Source organism: Merops nubicus, unplaced genomic scaffold (assembly GCF_000691845.1).
Source record: "Merops nubicus isolate BGI_N331 unplaced genomic scaffold, ASM69184v1 scaffold1477, whole genome shotgun sequence".
Lineage (NCBI taxonomy): Eukaryota > Metazoa > Chordata > Aves > Coraciiformes > Meropidae > Merops > Merops nubicus.
The window spans coordinates 45,467-60,622 of record NW_008622108.1 but is presented as its reverse complement, the minus strand read 5'-3'; the positions used below and the strand labels follow the sequence as shown (position 1 = coordinate 60,622).

The window sequence follows — 15,156 nt, the reverse complement described above, 5'->3', positions numbered from 1 at the left end:
TATCGCTATAAAAAAACAATTTATGGAAAGTGACTGCTGAAGCAAAAAAACCCAGCCAAATAAAAAAAAAAAAACAAAACACAACTGAATAATAAGAACCACACTAAGAAACACCCTTAAGTCACCCCATTGAATCACAACCTTACCATAAGAGATATCATACTGCTTTTATTCACCTTCGTAAGCATAAACATTTATTTTCCATTATTTCATTCAGAACTCTTTTACAACTAAGGCCCCAAAACTACAATCAGTAGAGTGTAGGCACAGAAATTCCCCTCCAAGCTGCTGCTAGCAAGGCTAGAAAGACGTACGACTTGATCCAAAGTGCAAAAATGTCAGTGGGGAATTTTTCTACTTCCTTCAATTGGTTTAGAAAGGGCATTTGAGGTCAGCAAGCTGCACTCCTTATTCTGTCAGAAATTCCACTGAGGCAGTGCAGTATCAGTCTCCACATAATTACATACATCTTCTTCCTGAGACTGAGGTCAGTCACATAAATCGTACTTTCATGAGAAAATGACTGCTGGAATCAAACTAGCTTTGTAAAACAGAAATAAAATACATAACTATACATCAGTTATGGAAACGTTTTGCACTATGCTTAAAAGATGCACCGTTTAATTTTTCAGCTTTTCTATTACTAGAGATTGAGTTGTTTATAAGTGATTAAAGAAATGCCTGTCAACACTCCTACGTTTCCATATTGATTCTTCTGTTATACCTCCAAAGTAGTAAGAAATAAGAAGCTCTTCAGGCTTCACTGGGGTAATGCACTTGGTTTTACCCTTTGAAGATTGAGATGGACTTCTATCCACATTCAGTTAAATGTTCTTTTCCATTTTTTTAGAATATCAGAAGTACTAATGAATTACATACATGAACACATGATGCCAAATTTAAAACAGGCATGAAAGGGAAATGTTTTCATCATTGCTGCAGTTATCTAGAACTTCAATCATGGGCTACTAGAAAACAGAATGAAAAAAAAAAAATCATAAATGACAATTTTTTTTTTTTCCCCAGGATTCTTCCCCCTCCCTTGCAATCTGGTAATAGTAAGAGAATAAATAAATAAAACAGTAACAGCCACAAATAATTCTTACAAGCAGAGCTTCAGATCAGTCTTCAATCAATGATACAACCCCAAAAGATTAGAATAGATCTGTCATTTGCTAGGCTGAGATTTGCAGCTTCACAAATCACTCTTTAGCAGTGTCACTGGGAAAGTCAGTCTCTGTTCTCCTCTGTAGTGGTTGGCTCTTCCTTTAATAAAACACTTAACTGTTTCTGTGCACATGACAGGAAAAGTTCCAAACTATGCAGATTTCTCTGACGGACAACTTGATCAAGCTGTTGAAATAAAAGAAAAGATTGATAAACTTTAAGAAACCTTGAAATAAATATCAGTGTTTGTCAGCAAAAAAACAACCATCCCTGCCCATGGCAAGGGGGGGGTTGGAACAAGGTAATCTCTAAGGTCCCTTCCAACCCAAATCATTCTCTGATTCTATGATATTCAACACCAAAAATTCAACAACTGTGACAGCAATAAAAGAAATGAAGTAACTTCTACACATGCAATTTAGTAACAACTTTTTAATTAAGTTTCTTCAAAATAAAATGTACATAAAACCGAAAGTAACTTTCCAACAGCTGTCAAGTTCTGCACAAGAGATCTGAAAAAGCTAAACAGCTTAGCTCCCACATTAGAAAAACCCCCACAGCATCTTCTAGAATTGCAGCTGCTGCTTTTATAAAAGATACTGGTTCTGCTTTAAAAGGCACACTGCATACAACTGCATATTCAAAACTTCAATGTCTGCTCTTAATTTGATTTAAAGGGCAGCATGTTTAAACAGTTCCCAGAGGAACACTGGTAATATTTTCTACCTACTTTGTTTATTCCAACATTTTTTTTGAGTCCTTTTACTGTCAAACAATGTTAATGATACACTCACATGCAGTAAAGAAAATGGCCCTTGGTTCTCCACCAAAAAAGATAAGCACAGTAACAAGACTTGGTAGGTTATAGCATACAAATGACAAAAACATGGTTTACTGAAATGTATTTGAATTTTCTCAACACTGTAACATTAAATAAAATACACTGCAAATACAAATACACTAAATACAAATGCAAATACACTAAAATTGGAATTTTAAAGGTCAAATGTCAAAACCATAATACCACAATTGAGATACGTTTTCAACTTGACTAGCCTTTAATCAGCCACAAATTCAATTAAATACATCTATAACAATGACTTAGGGTGAGACTGAAAGGCACAACGTTAAAAGGACATAAAAATTCTGCCATTCAAGAGAAAGGAAGTAAAGGAATTTGGAAGTCCAGCTCCACACTTCTATGAAACTGAAGTGTGCAAGACCCGAAGCAAGCTCTTGAACTCTGTAATATCATCAAAATGCTAACATGAGGCCACGTGGCCCTAGCAGACTAGAGGAATTATTTTAGTAGACTGGTGCCAATCATCTGCAAATGGCTTTATTTAAAAAAAATAAATATATTGTACCTCATGCATATAGCACTCACAGCTTTTATCAGAGCTTCCAGCAAAACCTCTGATCTTATGGTATCTCTCTGCTTATATATGCTCATCATTCAGCAGTCCAGTTAGCTGCTCTAATAATCACTTGGACCTTTTGTTTTAGAACAGATATTTGTGTTAAAAAGTATTGATATAGAAGGTGAAGCAAAGTTAGTGATATTTTCCCACTTCACTTTAAAATGCATTCAGGGTATAGCTGCAGTGAATACACAAAGGGCAATATTTTTATGACCCTGTGCTTTGTGGGTCTCTAAGTTCCTCTAACATACAAACCCAGGCTCTGGTAGTTTCAATACTTCACCATTTTGTTCACACCCATATTTTCTAGAAGTCACACAATCATAAAACTCTTCTTCAGTAATATGTCTGCAGATTTCCAGCTGTTGTGCAAATTTTTGCATCACTTAGTAAAAGCAGGCATGAGTGCTCCATACCTGCTGTGAGGTGAACCTAGACTAGTGATTTACAACAGATCTTAAACCAAATACCTCAAATAAATTTCAGAAAAGTCTGCTCTTGGTATATTTAAGTAACAGCTGCTACTGACAAGAAAATGAAAGACTTAAAAACATTAAAAAATTAAAGACTTAAAAGCTCTAAAGAAACTGTCTTAGAAGAGACAGTCTGGAACACATTAACAACATAAACACACTGTTGTGATTGTGCATTTCTTCTGATTTGAAAAGTGTCTTCTCTCCTACCTCTTCTCTCGTCCAAAACATAAAGAACGTTTTGCATGGGGAAGCTTGCAGATGTTTTTGAGCTTGTGAGCCTTATTTCTCTGGGGAATGGGTAGATACAGTGCAATTCACAAAATATCATCTGTTACGTCTTAAGAAAGAATATGAGAAACTTCTTTCTCAAAACATATTATGTCATCAAATTCTGGTGCTTCTGCTATATATATCAGTTGGAGGAGATTAGCATAAAACTGATTTTCAGTGGTTTCCTTTTATTGGACATTATATCATCTATACTCCTTGGTAGTTCTTTATTGAGCTTTGACCAAGAGCTTTGGCTAAACTCTCCATTTTCTTTTCTTGCAGCCTTTCCTTGCAGATTTGGCTTTAAAGATGTTAAAGTAGCTTGCCAGATGTGTGTTCTGATATGCAGCTTTTAACTTGTTTTACTATGGCAGCAATCTCTAACTGTATATGGTTAAACTTATTTCACCAGGTACTAATATAAATGTTTAATGTGTGTAGTGATTGGCTGCAATAAGAACAAAATAGAATTTCTGCAGGTCTGAGAAAGATTTTAAAAGTCTCAAAGGAATTAAGTGAACATTTGAGGGGGCTTTATTGAACTCAAGTGGTTAGTTGGTTGTCTCCCTTCGTGTGTAAGCAAAGCTTATTGCTTGTTAAAAGTTTATATCAATTCAATAATATAAAAAATTCAGAATTCAGTTGCCCCTTGTCTGTTCAGTTTATGCATAAGCTTTGCCTTGAGAAGTACATTTTAAAATATTTCCATGCTACAGTAAATGACAAAATGCTCTGAAGAGACCCGGGTTCTTCAGGTAACACAAGATGAGAAGTTGCAAAGAGATGCTGACTTTGAAAATGGTACATTTCAATATATTCAAAAGGATAATATTCCCCTTTAATGGAGAAACTGACTGGGAAATAGAAACAAATCCAGTGAAGCTTTGTTGTACAACACATTGTTTAATGAAGTGTTAGCCACGGAGGCTTTTTTTTTGAACAGTGCCTCAACATTGCTGTGCTTCTGTCTGCATAATATACCATGAGATGTGAAAATATGTGAGTAAGACATTTTAAATCTTGTTTTTTTCTAAACAGTCTTCCCTCTATATTTTTAGATCTTGTTCACTCCATGGAATGATCTCATTATTTAAACAAACATACATGGACATCTGGTAAATTCAAACTGAATGTGACTCATATGCAAATGTAATAAGTATGAATAACATATTAAGGATGGAGCATTCACACCACCAAACCAACCCCACTCTTCTAATGCTATAGATGCTGAAAAATATACCATATTGGTCCAGTTCTACCACAAGAGGGCAATTTTCTACATCACACCATCACTGCTGTAAGTACTAATTAATGTTTCTCTTCCACCATATGAAATCTATCCAGTTCGAAGTTCCCAATTCTGTACATTGTGTCCTATTGGCACAGCTTTAATCAGCTCCAAGTTTTAAGATTTGGAAAAGCACTTTTTGAACTCCATGGGGTCCACACCACTCTTGAAAGCCCCACAGTCATTGAGAGACATTCATTTTCCAATGAAAATGAATGCCACCAGGTGACAGCTTTCATCCCAGGCTGCTCCATTTTACTTTAAGTAAATCAATTTTCTTCTGTATCACTTCATAAAGCCACCGCTCAAACTAAAGCTGGTAATTATTCTTAGCTCTGCATTTTCTTAGCTTTTATCATACAGCTCAAATTTTCTGTAAAATGGAAAGTTAAATGGTTGATGCCTAAAGTAGATGAGTGTCTTACACAAATAACTGAGGATGCATATCCTCCATACTTTCCCCTTGTAACATCTACCTGCAAATAGATATATTTTCATGGCATATGTGTTTAGGTTCCTCTACTGAATATTCTCCAACCCATTAAACATTTCAAATTGCTGGAAGAGAAACCCAGCTGGAACAAATGTATTATACTGTCCGTTGTTAGCAACTAATAAAATATCTTACGGAAAATATGATTTTAGGTTTAGCCCTGAAGATTTAAGGATGAAATTCTGATCTCACCATAGTAAAGATGTTTCATTATTAACCTCAATGTGGCCTGAGGTTCACCCAGAAAAGTGAAGAAAGCAAAATTAAAGTTACATGTGCCTCTTTAATTTTCCCTTTTTGTACAAGCATTAAGATGTTTAAAAATATATTTTTCAAAACTATTTCTTGGATAATACTATTTTCCAATATCAGACATATTTGTAGCTGTAGAAAATGGTAGGTGCATTTATACAAATACATACTGAAGGATTTACTTGTGCTTCAAATGATGATTAAGGTATTCAAACAGTTGAGCTCACTGTTCTAGAGCTGTAATGCTAACATGAATAAAAGCTGCAGTCTTTTTATCATAAGATTCAACTAACACAATGATCAGAGATTAAAAATGAGCAAAGATGTTGAGTAAAACATTTTTCATTTTGCTTCTATTAATAGTATTTTTCATAGCTGATCACACATGTAAACTGTAAATAAATCAGGAATAATCATGCCATTATAATTTAATGAAGCAGAGCAGCTTCCCTTAAAGATTATAAAATCAGGAATCACGTTTGCTGATTTCTTATGAAACTCATGCAGAGAAGTACACCATGGAAATGTCCTAGCACAGTGACATATAGGTTTATATTTTTTTGTTTGTCAAAGTTCATCTTCTTTTATTTAGTCTTTCTCTACGTAATTCATTATTGATAAACACACCAAAGCTTTGTCTATTTGCTGTTTGTAAACTAAACGCAACTAATTTCTATTTCATACTTTTATATAGTTTTTTATTATGTGAATTTACTAAGTAAAGAACTTTCAAAAAAACCCACAGAAGATATAAATTAAAGAATGATGATTAACATACTTCAGATTATGAGTTTTTAATAATTTCATTAAATGTCCTCATCTTTGCAGAAAATTAATATAAACCTAAACTAACAATAAAGTGAACCATTCATTCATTCTTCCATTAAATGACTGGAATAATTTTTCATTTTATTCTATAGTTCCATCTTAGCATTGTCTAGTCAACACTCGGACGTGTCCATGGAAAAGAGAATACTACTCAAAAGTGCTGATGATGAAATACTGCTTTTCTAAATATTTATGTACTTAATTATTAAGTATTAGAGGAAAAAAAATTCAAGTCCCCTTGAAATCAGTGGAATCAGGAATATACTTAAATATAAGGAAGAACTTATGACTCTTGATGTCTTAGAATCATCATAGACTCACCGTGGTTGGAAAGGATCTCTAGGATCATCAAGTCCAACCTTCCTCCCAACATTTCTCTAACCACTAGACCACAGCCTCAAGTGCTCCATCTACTCGTGGTTTGAACACATCCAGGGCTGGTGTCTCCACCACCTCCCTGGGCAATGTTATTCATGCACATAAATAATTTACTAAAAAATCCTGTCAGTGGTACTCTTTCCTCTGTGCTGGGACTCATTCCACATAGACAATATGATGATAAAAATATACTGGTTTGCTCAGGGAGCAGTTAATCCAGATGTAATGTAACTACTTGCTTAGAGTCAACCACTGATATTGCAACTGAATTCACATTTAAGGTGTTTCTGTTTGGTCTAATTACATGTACATCTGTAATAATATGTAATATTTTAAATCACTTTAGCATCAGCCTGTATTATAAAATACAGTTATGGTCTTTCTGAATAGTGGTCTGAACTTCAGTGCTAAGTGGATAAATGCATTTTAAATTTGTAGCCAATTCCCAAACATTTTTAGAGAAAACTTATTTTTGAAAAATCATGAAAACTTTTCTTGCATGTTCAAACCGTGGCTTTTGCAGACTCTTCCTGTCCCCATTCATGCTGCACAATAATCTGTGGCATAACATAGTGTTAGGATTCTTCACATACCCTGTACTGCATATTGCCTAACAAACCCCGTGCTCAGCAGAACGTTACAGTGTGACCACAGACTTGTAAAAGTCTTCTCATATTTTGATCAGCAGATGCATTCTTTGATGAAAAGTCAAAGTGAGGGGTTTGTTTGGTACCATTTTTTATGATGTATAGGTTTTGTTGATTTTTTTCCCCCCACAATTAACCCACACCAGTGAATGAGCCTTACATGATTCTAGAAAAATTCTGTAATTCACCTATGTGATTGTATTTTCTATTACAACTGTGGGCTCAGAATTTCCCAGTGCACTAACATGAACTTCTCCCCACAGATTCAAGGGAAGGCTTAAAAAAATTCCCTGGCACATTAAATAGACCATATAAAAAAATTATTACCTTAAGGAACCTGCAAATCTGAGAGCTGGATGAGGAAACGATGAACTATTTCCTCTCATTTCTATAATGGATGAGAAGGAAAACAGATCCATATGGTCCATATGTGTAGCAGAGCTTATTTTAGAGTTAATCCCAGAACAGGACATTTTTGTCTGTCCACCTGTGAATTTCTACTATTGATAACACTTACTAAGTATATAAAAACAAGGTTCTTCATGGCTGTAATTTATACAGTATCTGCTACACATTAGAAAGCCATCAGTGTTCAGGACTGAACCTCTAGGCAAGAGAGATGTTTAATAAATTATATTGCCATGTGAAAATGCTTCTTTCTCCTTAAATAAATAATGCTGCAACTTCCAAACCTTAAGGATTTTATACTCTGAACTTGATCAGTGAAACCATTAAAATAATACCATATGTTGGACACATCTTTAAAACAGATTTGCCTAGTTTTCTGAAGGTGGTGGGAAAACACCCTGTCAACCCTCGCAGAATCTCTGCTCTCTCCCAGCTGGACACAGGAATGTAAGAAAAAAATAACTTTATTTCATATAAGTAAGAGAAGGAAATTTGCTTTCAATCAAGAAAATTAGATTGAGTGTGTAAAGGAACTAAAAATGGTTGCAGCACCTGCTCGGACTACTGTAGAAGGTGAAAAATGGGCATTACCAAAACAAAAAAACCCCAAAACAACCAAAAAAATTAAATCCTTAGGTGCATAAACACAGTACCAACCTAGAGGGTGACCTACCTATTTAGCAGATAAGGAACAGGATTCCTCAACAAAGTTATTTACAAACTATTGCCATACACTAATCAGAATTACTATAATTTCTAACATAATTGCTGATTTGTCTAGCAATCAGATTCAACTCACTTAAGACAAACCTACAGAAATATACGCAAACCTTAAGCACCTGAATATCTTATACAATGAAATGCACTTGTGTAACCTTACAAACTGAGGCCCTGAACCCACAAACTTTTGTATTCAGGCAAAACTTTGACCACAGTGGGCCTCTCTCACTACTAAAATCACTTATGGATACTGCACAGACAGAAATATCATTGAATTTTAAAGGTTTCCAGAACTAAAGCTTTTGCAAAAACTTGTTGAATTTGTAGAAGACAAGTGTCTTCCTTATGGCTTAATATTATATGCATGGGAAAATACTGATTAAATAGAAGAAGGGAGTCAGATTTGTTTTATACTCATCTTTTACTTTCCTCCTTGCTGTTGAGGGGTAAATATCCCATTGAGCATCTGTCGCTATGCACAGTCTTTGGCTGCTCTTTCCACAGGATTTGATAATGCTGACATGAAACCTACAGGGAACTGTGAAGTTGCTAAAATAAATTTTGATTTACAGGTTTAAAAAAACGTCCACTGCCATTTCTGGTTCCCTCTTATGACGAAACTTCTACTAAAACATACAAGATCTTCAGCATCAATATGTCCTGCTCCTCTTTCTAAATAAAAAAAAAAAACCACCACAAACCTATATCACCATCTTTTATTCTCTTGTTTAATGATTGAAGGGTATTAAATAGACTACTTAAAAAAGAGGAAAGCAAAGCTTAGTTCCAATACTAAAATAAATAACAAACTAATTACATTTGGTACAATTAAGTGAAAAAAAAATGCATATATTTGACTTAATAAAAGAGCAGAACAGGGAATTATTTTGCAGACTGCTTCTATGTTTTACAGACTATAGGCTGAGTGACATTGGCTTAGGTTGGGCTGGTTTCAGACAAACCCAGCTTCCCACACAGGACCAGTTCATATTTTCCTCTGGGCAAGATATTTTCTACTCGTTCTGAGAAACAAACAAACAAACAATTCATTGAGATGGACACAAATCACTGAGATACTGATCATCCCCTATTTATTCAAAATACTTTTGTGTTATCCCTGTTGATACTCAGCATCTTAACTCTCCTTATGCTTCTGTGAATGCAGTGATGGTTGTTTTACAAATGGAGCCATGTGAGTGAATCTAGGCTGTACATCTGCCTGAGCAAGACCTGATTCTACTGAGTATGGAACTCAGCAGTGTCTGCAAAACTTCTGAATGATAAGTGGTTAGCATTTAGTTCTGGCAACAGTCTGTATAGCTTCTAATACACATTAGATTACAGTCCCTGAAAGTTAGGCACAAAGCAGAAGACTAATTACCATGTAACTAAGAGCCAGATTCATCAGATCACCTCTTCTGATAGGGAAGAAGGAACTAGAAATGTACAATGCCTAAAAAAAGGACCTGTAAGTGACTCAGACTGATTTCTAACCAGGCTTGTCAGATCCTGAGTCTTCATAGAGAGTAGAAGCCCTTAATAGTTTGGAGTTTTTTTATCTTAAACTGCTTTAAGTTCCCAAGTCAGTCTTGGGCAGCATCACATGCTGTTTAAATAAGGATCTGCTTCATTTGTCAGCATGCATACATGTTCTAAATTAATCCAGGGTAAGCATGGTTGGTTAAAAGCAACAGCAATCTTCCTACATATAAAAATTGCTACTGTTATTGAACCAAATAAAAAAATGTTATCTGATGGGCTCATGGTGAGTCACTCACAGAACTGCCTTTAAGTATTGATATCTTCATAACTGGATTAATTAAGCCTAACTGAAAACCAAAAAGCAAGTAAAGGCACTAAGAAGACAAATAGTTTTTATTAATATGAGAATGTATTTTACACTATCAGGCAACAAATGTGTAAAATAGAAATGATAATTACATCGTGTTTGCAGTGGATACAAACTGAAAAAGCGACCCTAAAAATTTGCACAACTGGGCGACCACAGAGTAACTCTTTCCTTAGTTGTGTAACTGCTGTTCCATTGCTATGAGTGCTTTCTGAATAACCATATCTAATGTGATTCTTCATTAACAGGAGATTCACCAGGAGCACAATTTCCTCGCCTCTAAGAAGAAACATAACAGGTGGCTAATAACACAGAGAATCACTGTTTCAGACTGGGAGGTGAAACACAATGTTATACACAAGGCTGAAACTACAGATAACATAAGGAGTCAGACTGTAATTATTCTACTTAGGAATCAAGGAGATTGGAGTTACATCATGATTATCTGAAGGTCCCTACGAAATCATGATACTCTATGCCACTACCTATCTCTAAAGCCAAGTTTCCCCTAACAACACACTGGAGCTTGCTCCATTTACTGAATTAACATATTTACTGAAATAGCATGAGAAAAATCCTACCTCTCAGCTTGAAGGAACAGTGATTTAATAGTCTGATTTTAGGTTTTCATTTTAATGAAATTTTAATTATAAGATGTGACGGGATGAAACAGTATGTACCTGAAGGCATGGTGAAGATGATAGCACATGAAATACAGATATCTTTCTGAAATTACCATTACAGATTAAAGTTGGTGGGTTCACACAAAGAAACTCAACAAGGAAGATCAGACTGAAGTGAATTTCTGATAAATTTACCATTAATTCAGTGGTAAGCACATATATGCACTCAAATAAGTAATTAAACATTAAGATTCAAGGAACATAAAATTAATTTTCTACTATTCAGACAGGTATTTTTGAGACCACACTTACTACAGTGTTTCTCCTTCAGTATTGAGAGGATTGAAGCTTTTGCTAATGCTTTTTTACTGACAGACACATATTACTGGAAAACTCAGTTTGGAATTCAAAGCAAAACTACCGCAGCAAAATTCAGGACAGCTGCTGGAGAAGCACTTCATAAAGCTGCAGCTGCAACAATGTCATCAATGACAAGACCTCCTTGTTTCAAAACACACACAGACTGAGTACCCATGGCTCTCAGCAGGTCATCACTTAAAACACCACAAGCAGGGAAAAATCACCAGCAAAACTTAATAATCTGCAGGCGTTATGCTCTACACAATTCTAAATTATTTCTGCAACTGCCAGCCAGCAGAGACTTCTCAACAGCCCAAGTATACAAGACTCCCCAAAGCAGCTTCCTATGGTTACTAGACTGACTGTTGTACTTCTTTTCCAGATGCAGATTTGTATTAAGGCTTCGGACTGAAAGAATAACATAAAGGAAATAGAATAGTAGTTTGTTTTTACCCTGGCAATATCTTATTTTACATTATTTAAAAAAGAAAAAAAAAAAAAAGAGGAGAAACTGTTGCTAAGCAATGCAGGAGGAGAGGACAAGGGAAGGAAAAATACCCTTGACCGAATTATGAGTCAGTAGTGTGCAGCCAAAGCAGAAAACCAGCATATATATGTATTAACTAGATATATAAAAGTCATTGAAGCATCTTGCTAAATTTCCAACACATGAGTAAAGACTACTTAGTCTTTTTATTATTCACGCTGACTTGAATTCAAAACGTAAACAGGAAACCACATCGTGTTGATTCATCTATCTAATGTTACTGTTGCTGTAGGTAAGAAAATTTACATGTTTCTTTAGCTTCACAGATAACTTGATTAAGTCTCGAATTTTGATCCTACTGGCTTTGCTGCAGGAATCCAACTGCAGGAAATAATAAGAGGAAAGATTCATCATCCAACTTTCTCATTTGCTTTTTCAAATCAAAGTTCATCAGAAGGGCAAAAAACAGTAAAAGAAAAAGACATACCTGAAAAATAGAACAAAGAACCTGCAAGACTGGGAATAAAAATAGCTGGGAGATTTTTGCATATAACCAGATGTGAAATGTTTCCAATAATTTCCCCCACTAAACACGGAACAAAAAAATGCAGCAGATAAAACAATTGAGGTTGAAGTATCTCCACAGAAAAGGGCTTAGCTCAAAATGAGAAGCAGTACAAAAAACCAAATACTGAACTCAGAATATTCCTTAGCTGTGTTAACAAAACACATTTAAGAAGAGAATAAACCATCCTTATGTACAAAGTTTATCTACTCATTTGTGCAGTGAATAAAAGAAAAAATTAATTCCCTATCAAAACTAAAGAGCCAAGAGAATCTGTTAAGTAGTGGGACTTTGTGGTGGCTCTGCAATGACTCCAGAACTTGAAAAAAGCCAAGAACTTGAGCTACGACTAAGCAAATAAAATTGCAGATTACTTGCTTAGCTATAATTAATCCACGTTGATCATATTGAGCTGATTAAACTTTGAACCTAGTCAAAAAGTGATGTGGATTACACTAAATTTACAAAGAAAAATTATAATTGTTGCTGTGTTACCGAAATAGCTAATTATACGAACTCTCAAGTTCTGAATTAAGGAATGTCAGTGATATACTAATAACTGAAAAGCATATTTTGTTACAAGCATATAGATGAATTTGAAAGAAAAAGACAGCAAATGTATACAGGTTTTAGTGAGATAGGAATGGTAAAATTTTCAGCAAGTCCTCCTCCTCAAAGCATTCATTTATGCAGTCAATTAAAATATTAAATGTCTAAGGTTCAAAATTCAGCTGACCTGTCTGAATTTCTCAGCAGGATGGTAAAATAAGGGTACTCACGTTCATTCATAGTTTTTTTTCTTCTAGGTGTTTTTATTAGCCTCTCTTAGATAGTCTAAAGCTCTCATGAAAATGACAATGGACAAGAGTAATGAATTGCATTAAAATGAGTAATTCCACACATCTAATTAAGAACTTTAATTTTTTTTTCTACTTAATATCAAAGGAGATTTTGGAGAAGTTGTACAGAATGCAAAATAACCAGTCTCAAATCAAGTCATCTGGTTATAATTCTCAGATTTCCAGAAGTACAGTATAAAATACTGTTCAGTTATACCACTGAAGGATGAATCAAGAGTAACACAGGAGACCCTCACTTGCAGGGGACCTGAGGCGTGTAAGGATGCATCTCTTCCCCCTGTCACACACAGCCTCCCTAATGGATAACAGAAAGAAACACAGAAGTCTCTCCTGTTTTGTTATCAAATCCTTGCAGAAGAGAGGCACCCTGGGTGACAGATGTTGCACTTCCCTGCACCTCACGTGCTGCTTAATCATCTAATGATGTGAAACCAGCCACCACTATCCACTGATGGATACATCTGGGTGACATTAGCAGAGTGTACACTGCAAATCCTTATTGATGTGAACAGTCTATATCCACAGAGCAAGATGAATGATTATGTGACTGCAGACCAAACCCAAAACTGATATACCTCTTAAAGTAATTACAATGAAGCACACTGGATGAAAAACACAATACATCTAAATCACAAGAGTAGTTTTGAAATACTGTAGTAACCAGTCATCTCACTGTTGAACATTATAATTCATCCTGTTATTTTTTCCCCTCTTGGCTTTGATAGCACAATATTTTTCTCAGCAATAACACCACTTGATTTCAGTTTCAACTGGAATCTCGCCTGACTAAAGAGTACAGACATAATCTAGGTCTTTGTAGGTTTATACAGTGAGGCACAAAAGGATATATGAAACAGTTTTAACTTAAGTAAAGAATTCCAAACTCTGGCAATTTTACTCTAAAGTAATTGCAAAAAGCATACAATAAGTTATGTATGCAGTTTCAACTAAATTGCTTTCATCAGCATAAACGATTACCCAAGGAGTTTGAATATTATAATTTTGGTTATTTAACAATTTCCTTTGGATTTTAACGAACCTAAGTGGCAGTGAATTGTGTTTTTTTTCCCTTTTCCATTTTTAAAGACAGAGTACCATAATTTCCAGGAAATTAAAAATTCTCTTAAATGCATGATGTTTCAGTACTGAAAAGTGGCAGAAAAATTCCATAAGACCCTTCGAAGAAAAATATCTAATAGGATATATAGATTGAAATACTATATTCCCCCAACAGGAACAACCATTTCATTTTAATATTTAGAAACAATCCTTTCAAAGATCCTAGAGACTTAAAAGTTCAGTAAAAAACACCAAGCTCACTTCTGTAACACATGCAGTCCACTGCTTCAGCATGCCTTATTCACAGAGGAGAAACAGGAGAGCCAGGTGCACCAACTCATCTTACACTACAACTTATCATAAATCCCTTCCTTAATCCTTTGGATTTATGCTGCTCTTTGAGTTGGGTAAAGAAGCAGTGTGAAAATGCTCCTAAAGCCTCAATGTAAATGTTTCTTTAATCCTATTAAAGCCACAAAGCAGGTCCAGCTGAAGGAGCAGGAAACTGAGCTAAGGAACTCTCAGTGACCCCACCACTACTGTCTCTCTTGGCACTGACCTGCTGGTCACAAGTTCATCCTAGGCATGGCACAGTTGTTCTGACATTAGGCTGATTCTGGACGTGGAACCCCATAACACATATCTACATGCCAGATGGTGGTGTGTTTTGTAGTAACATGAAGTTTTGCACTGGTAACTTAAAGCTGAAATATTAAAATAATGGATATAGAAATAGAAGATAGGATTAAATGTTTTTTTTCAATGTAACTTTGTTGCATTACACAGAACTTTATGTTCCCCAAACACGACACTGAATCCAGCCAAAAATGATACAGCTTTATTACTTTTCTTTTAAAGTTGGAAGAAGGGGAAAAAGTTAAAAGAAAAATACTCAAGGTGACACTACACTTTAAAAACTGGGAAACTGGTCTGTTAAAATGTGTTGGTGGTAACATTTAGGGTTTGGACTCTCATTAATGTGGCCCCAGGGAAAATATAAACACT

The 15,156-nt window shown here is 35.1% G+C and overlaps 1 protein-coding gene across 1 annotated transcript in view; it reads right to left on the bottom strand.

Annotated features, from left to right (window-relative positions):
• Positions 1–1,230: 1,230 nt before the first annotated feature.
• CCDC91 (coiled-coil domain containing 91) overlaps positions 1,231–15,156 on the bottom strand; it is a gene marked incomplete at its 5' end in the record, with an annotated part of 56,827 nt that continues 42,901 nt past the window's right edge. The window contains one exon of the mRNA XM_008944652.1: positions 1,231–1,353. Coding sequence (XP_008942900.1) covers positions 1,231–1,353 — 123 coding nt within the window. The remainder of the gene's footprint in view (positions 1,354–15,156) is intronic.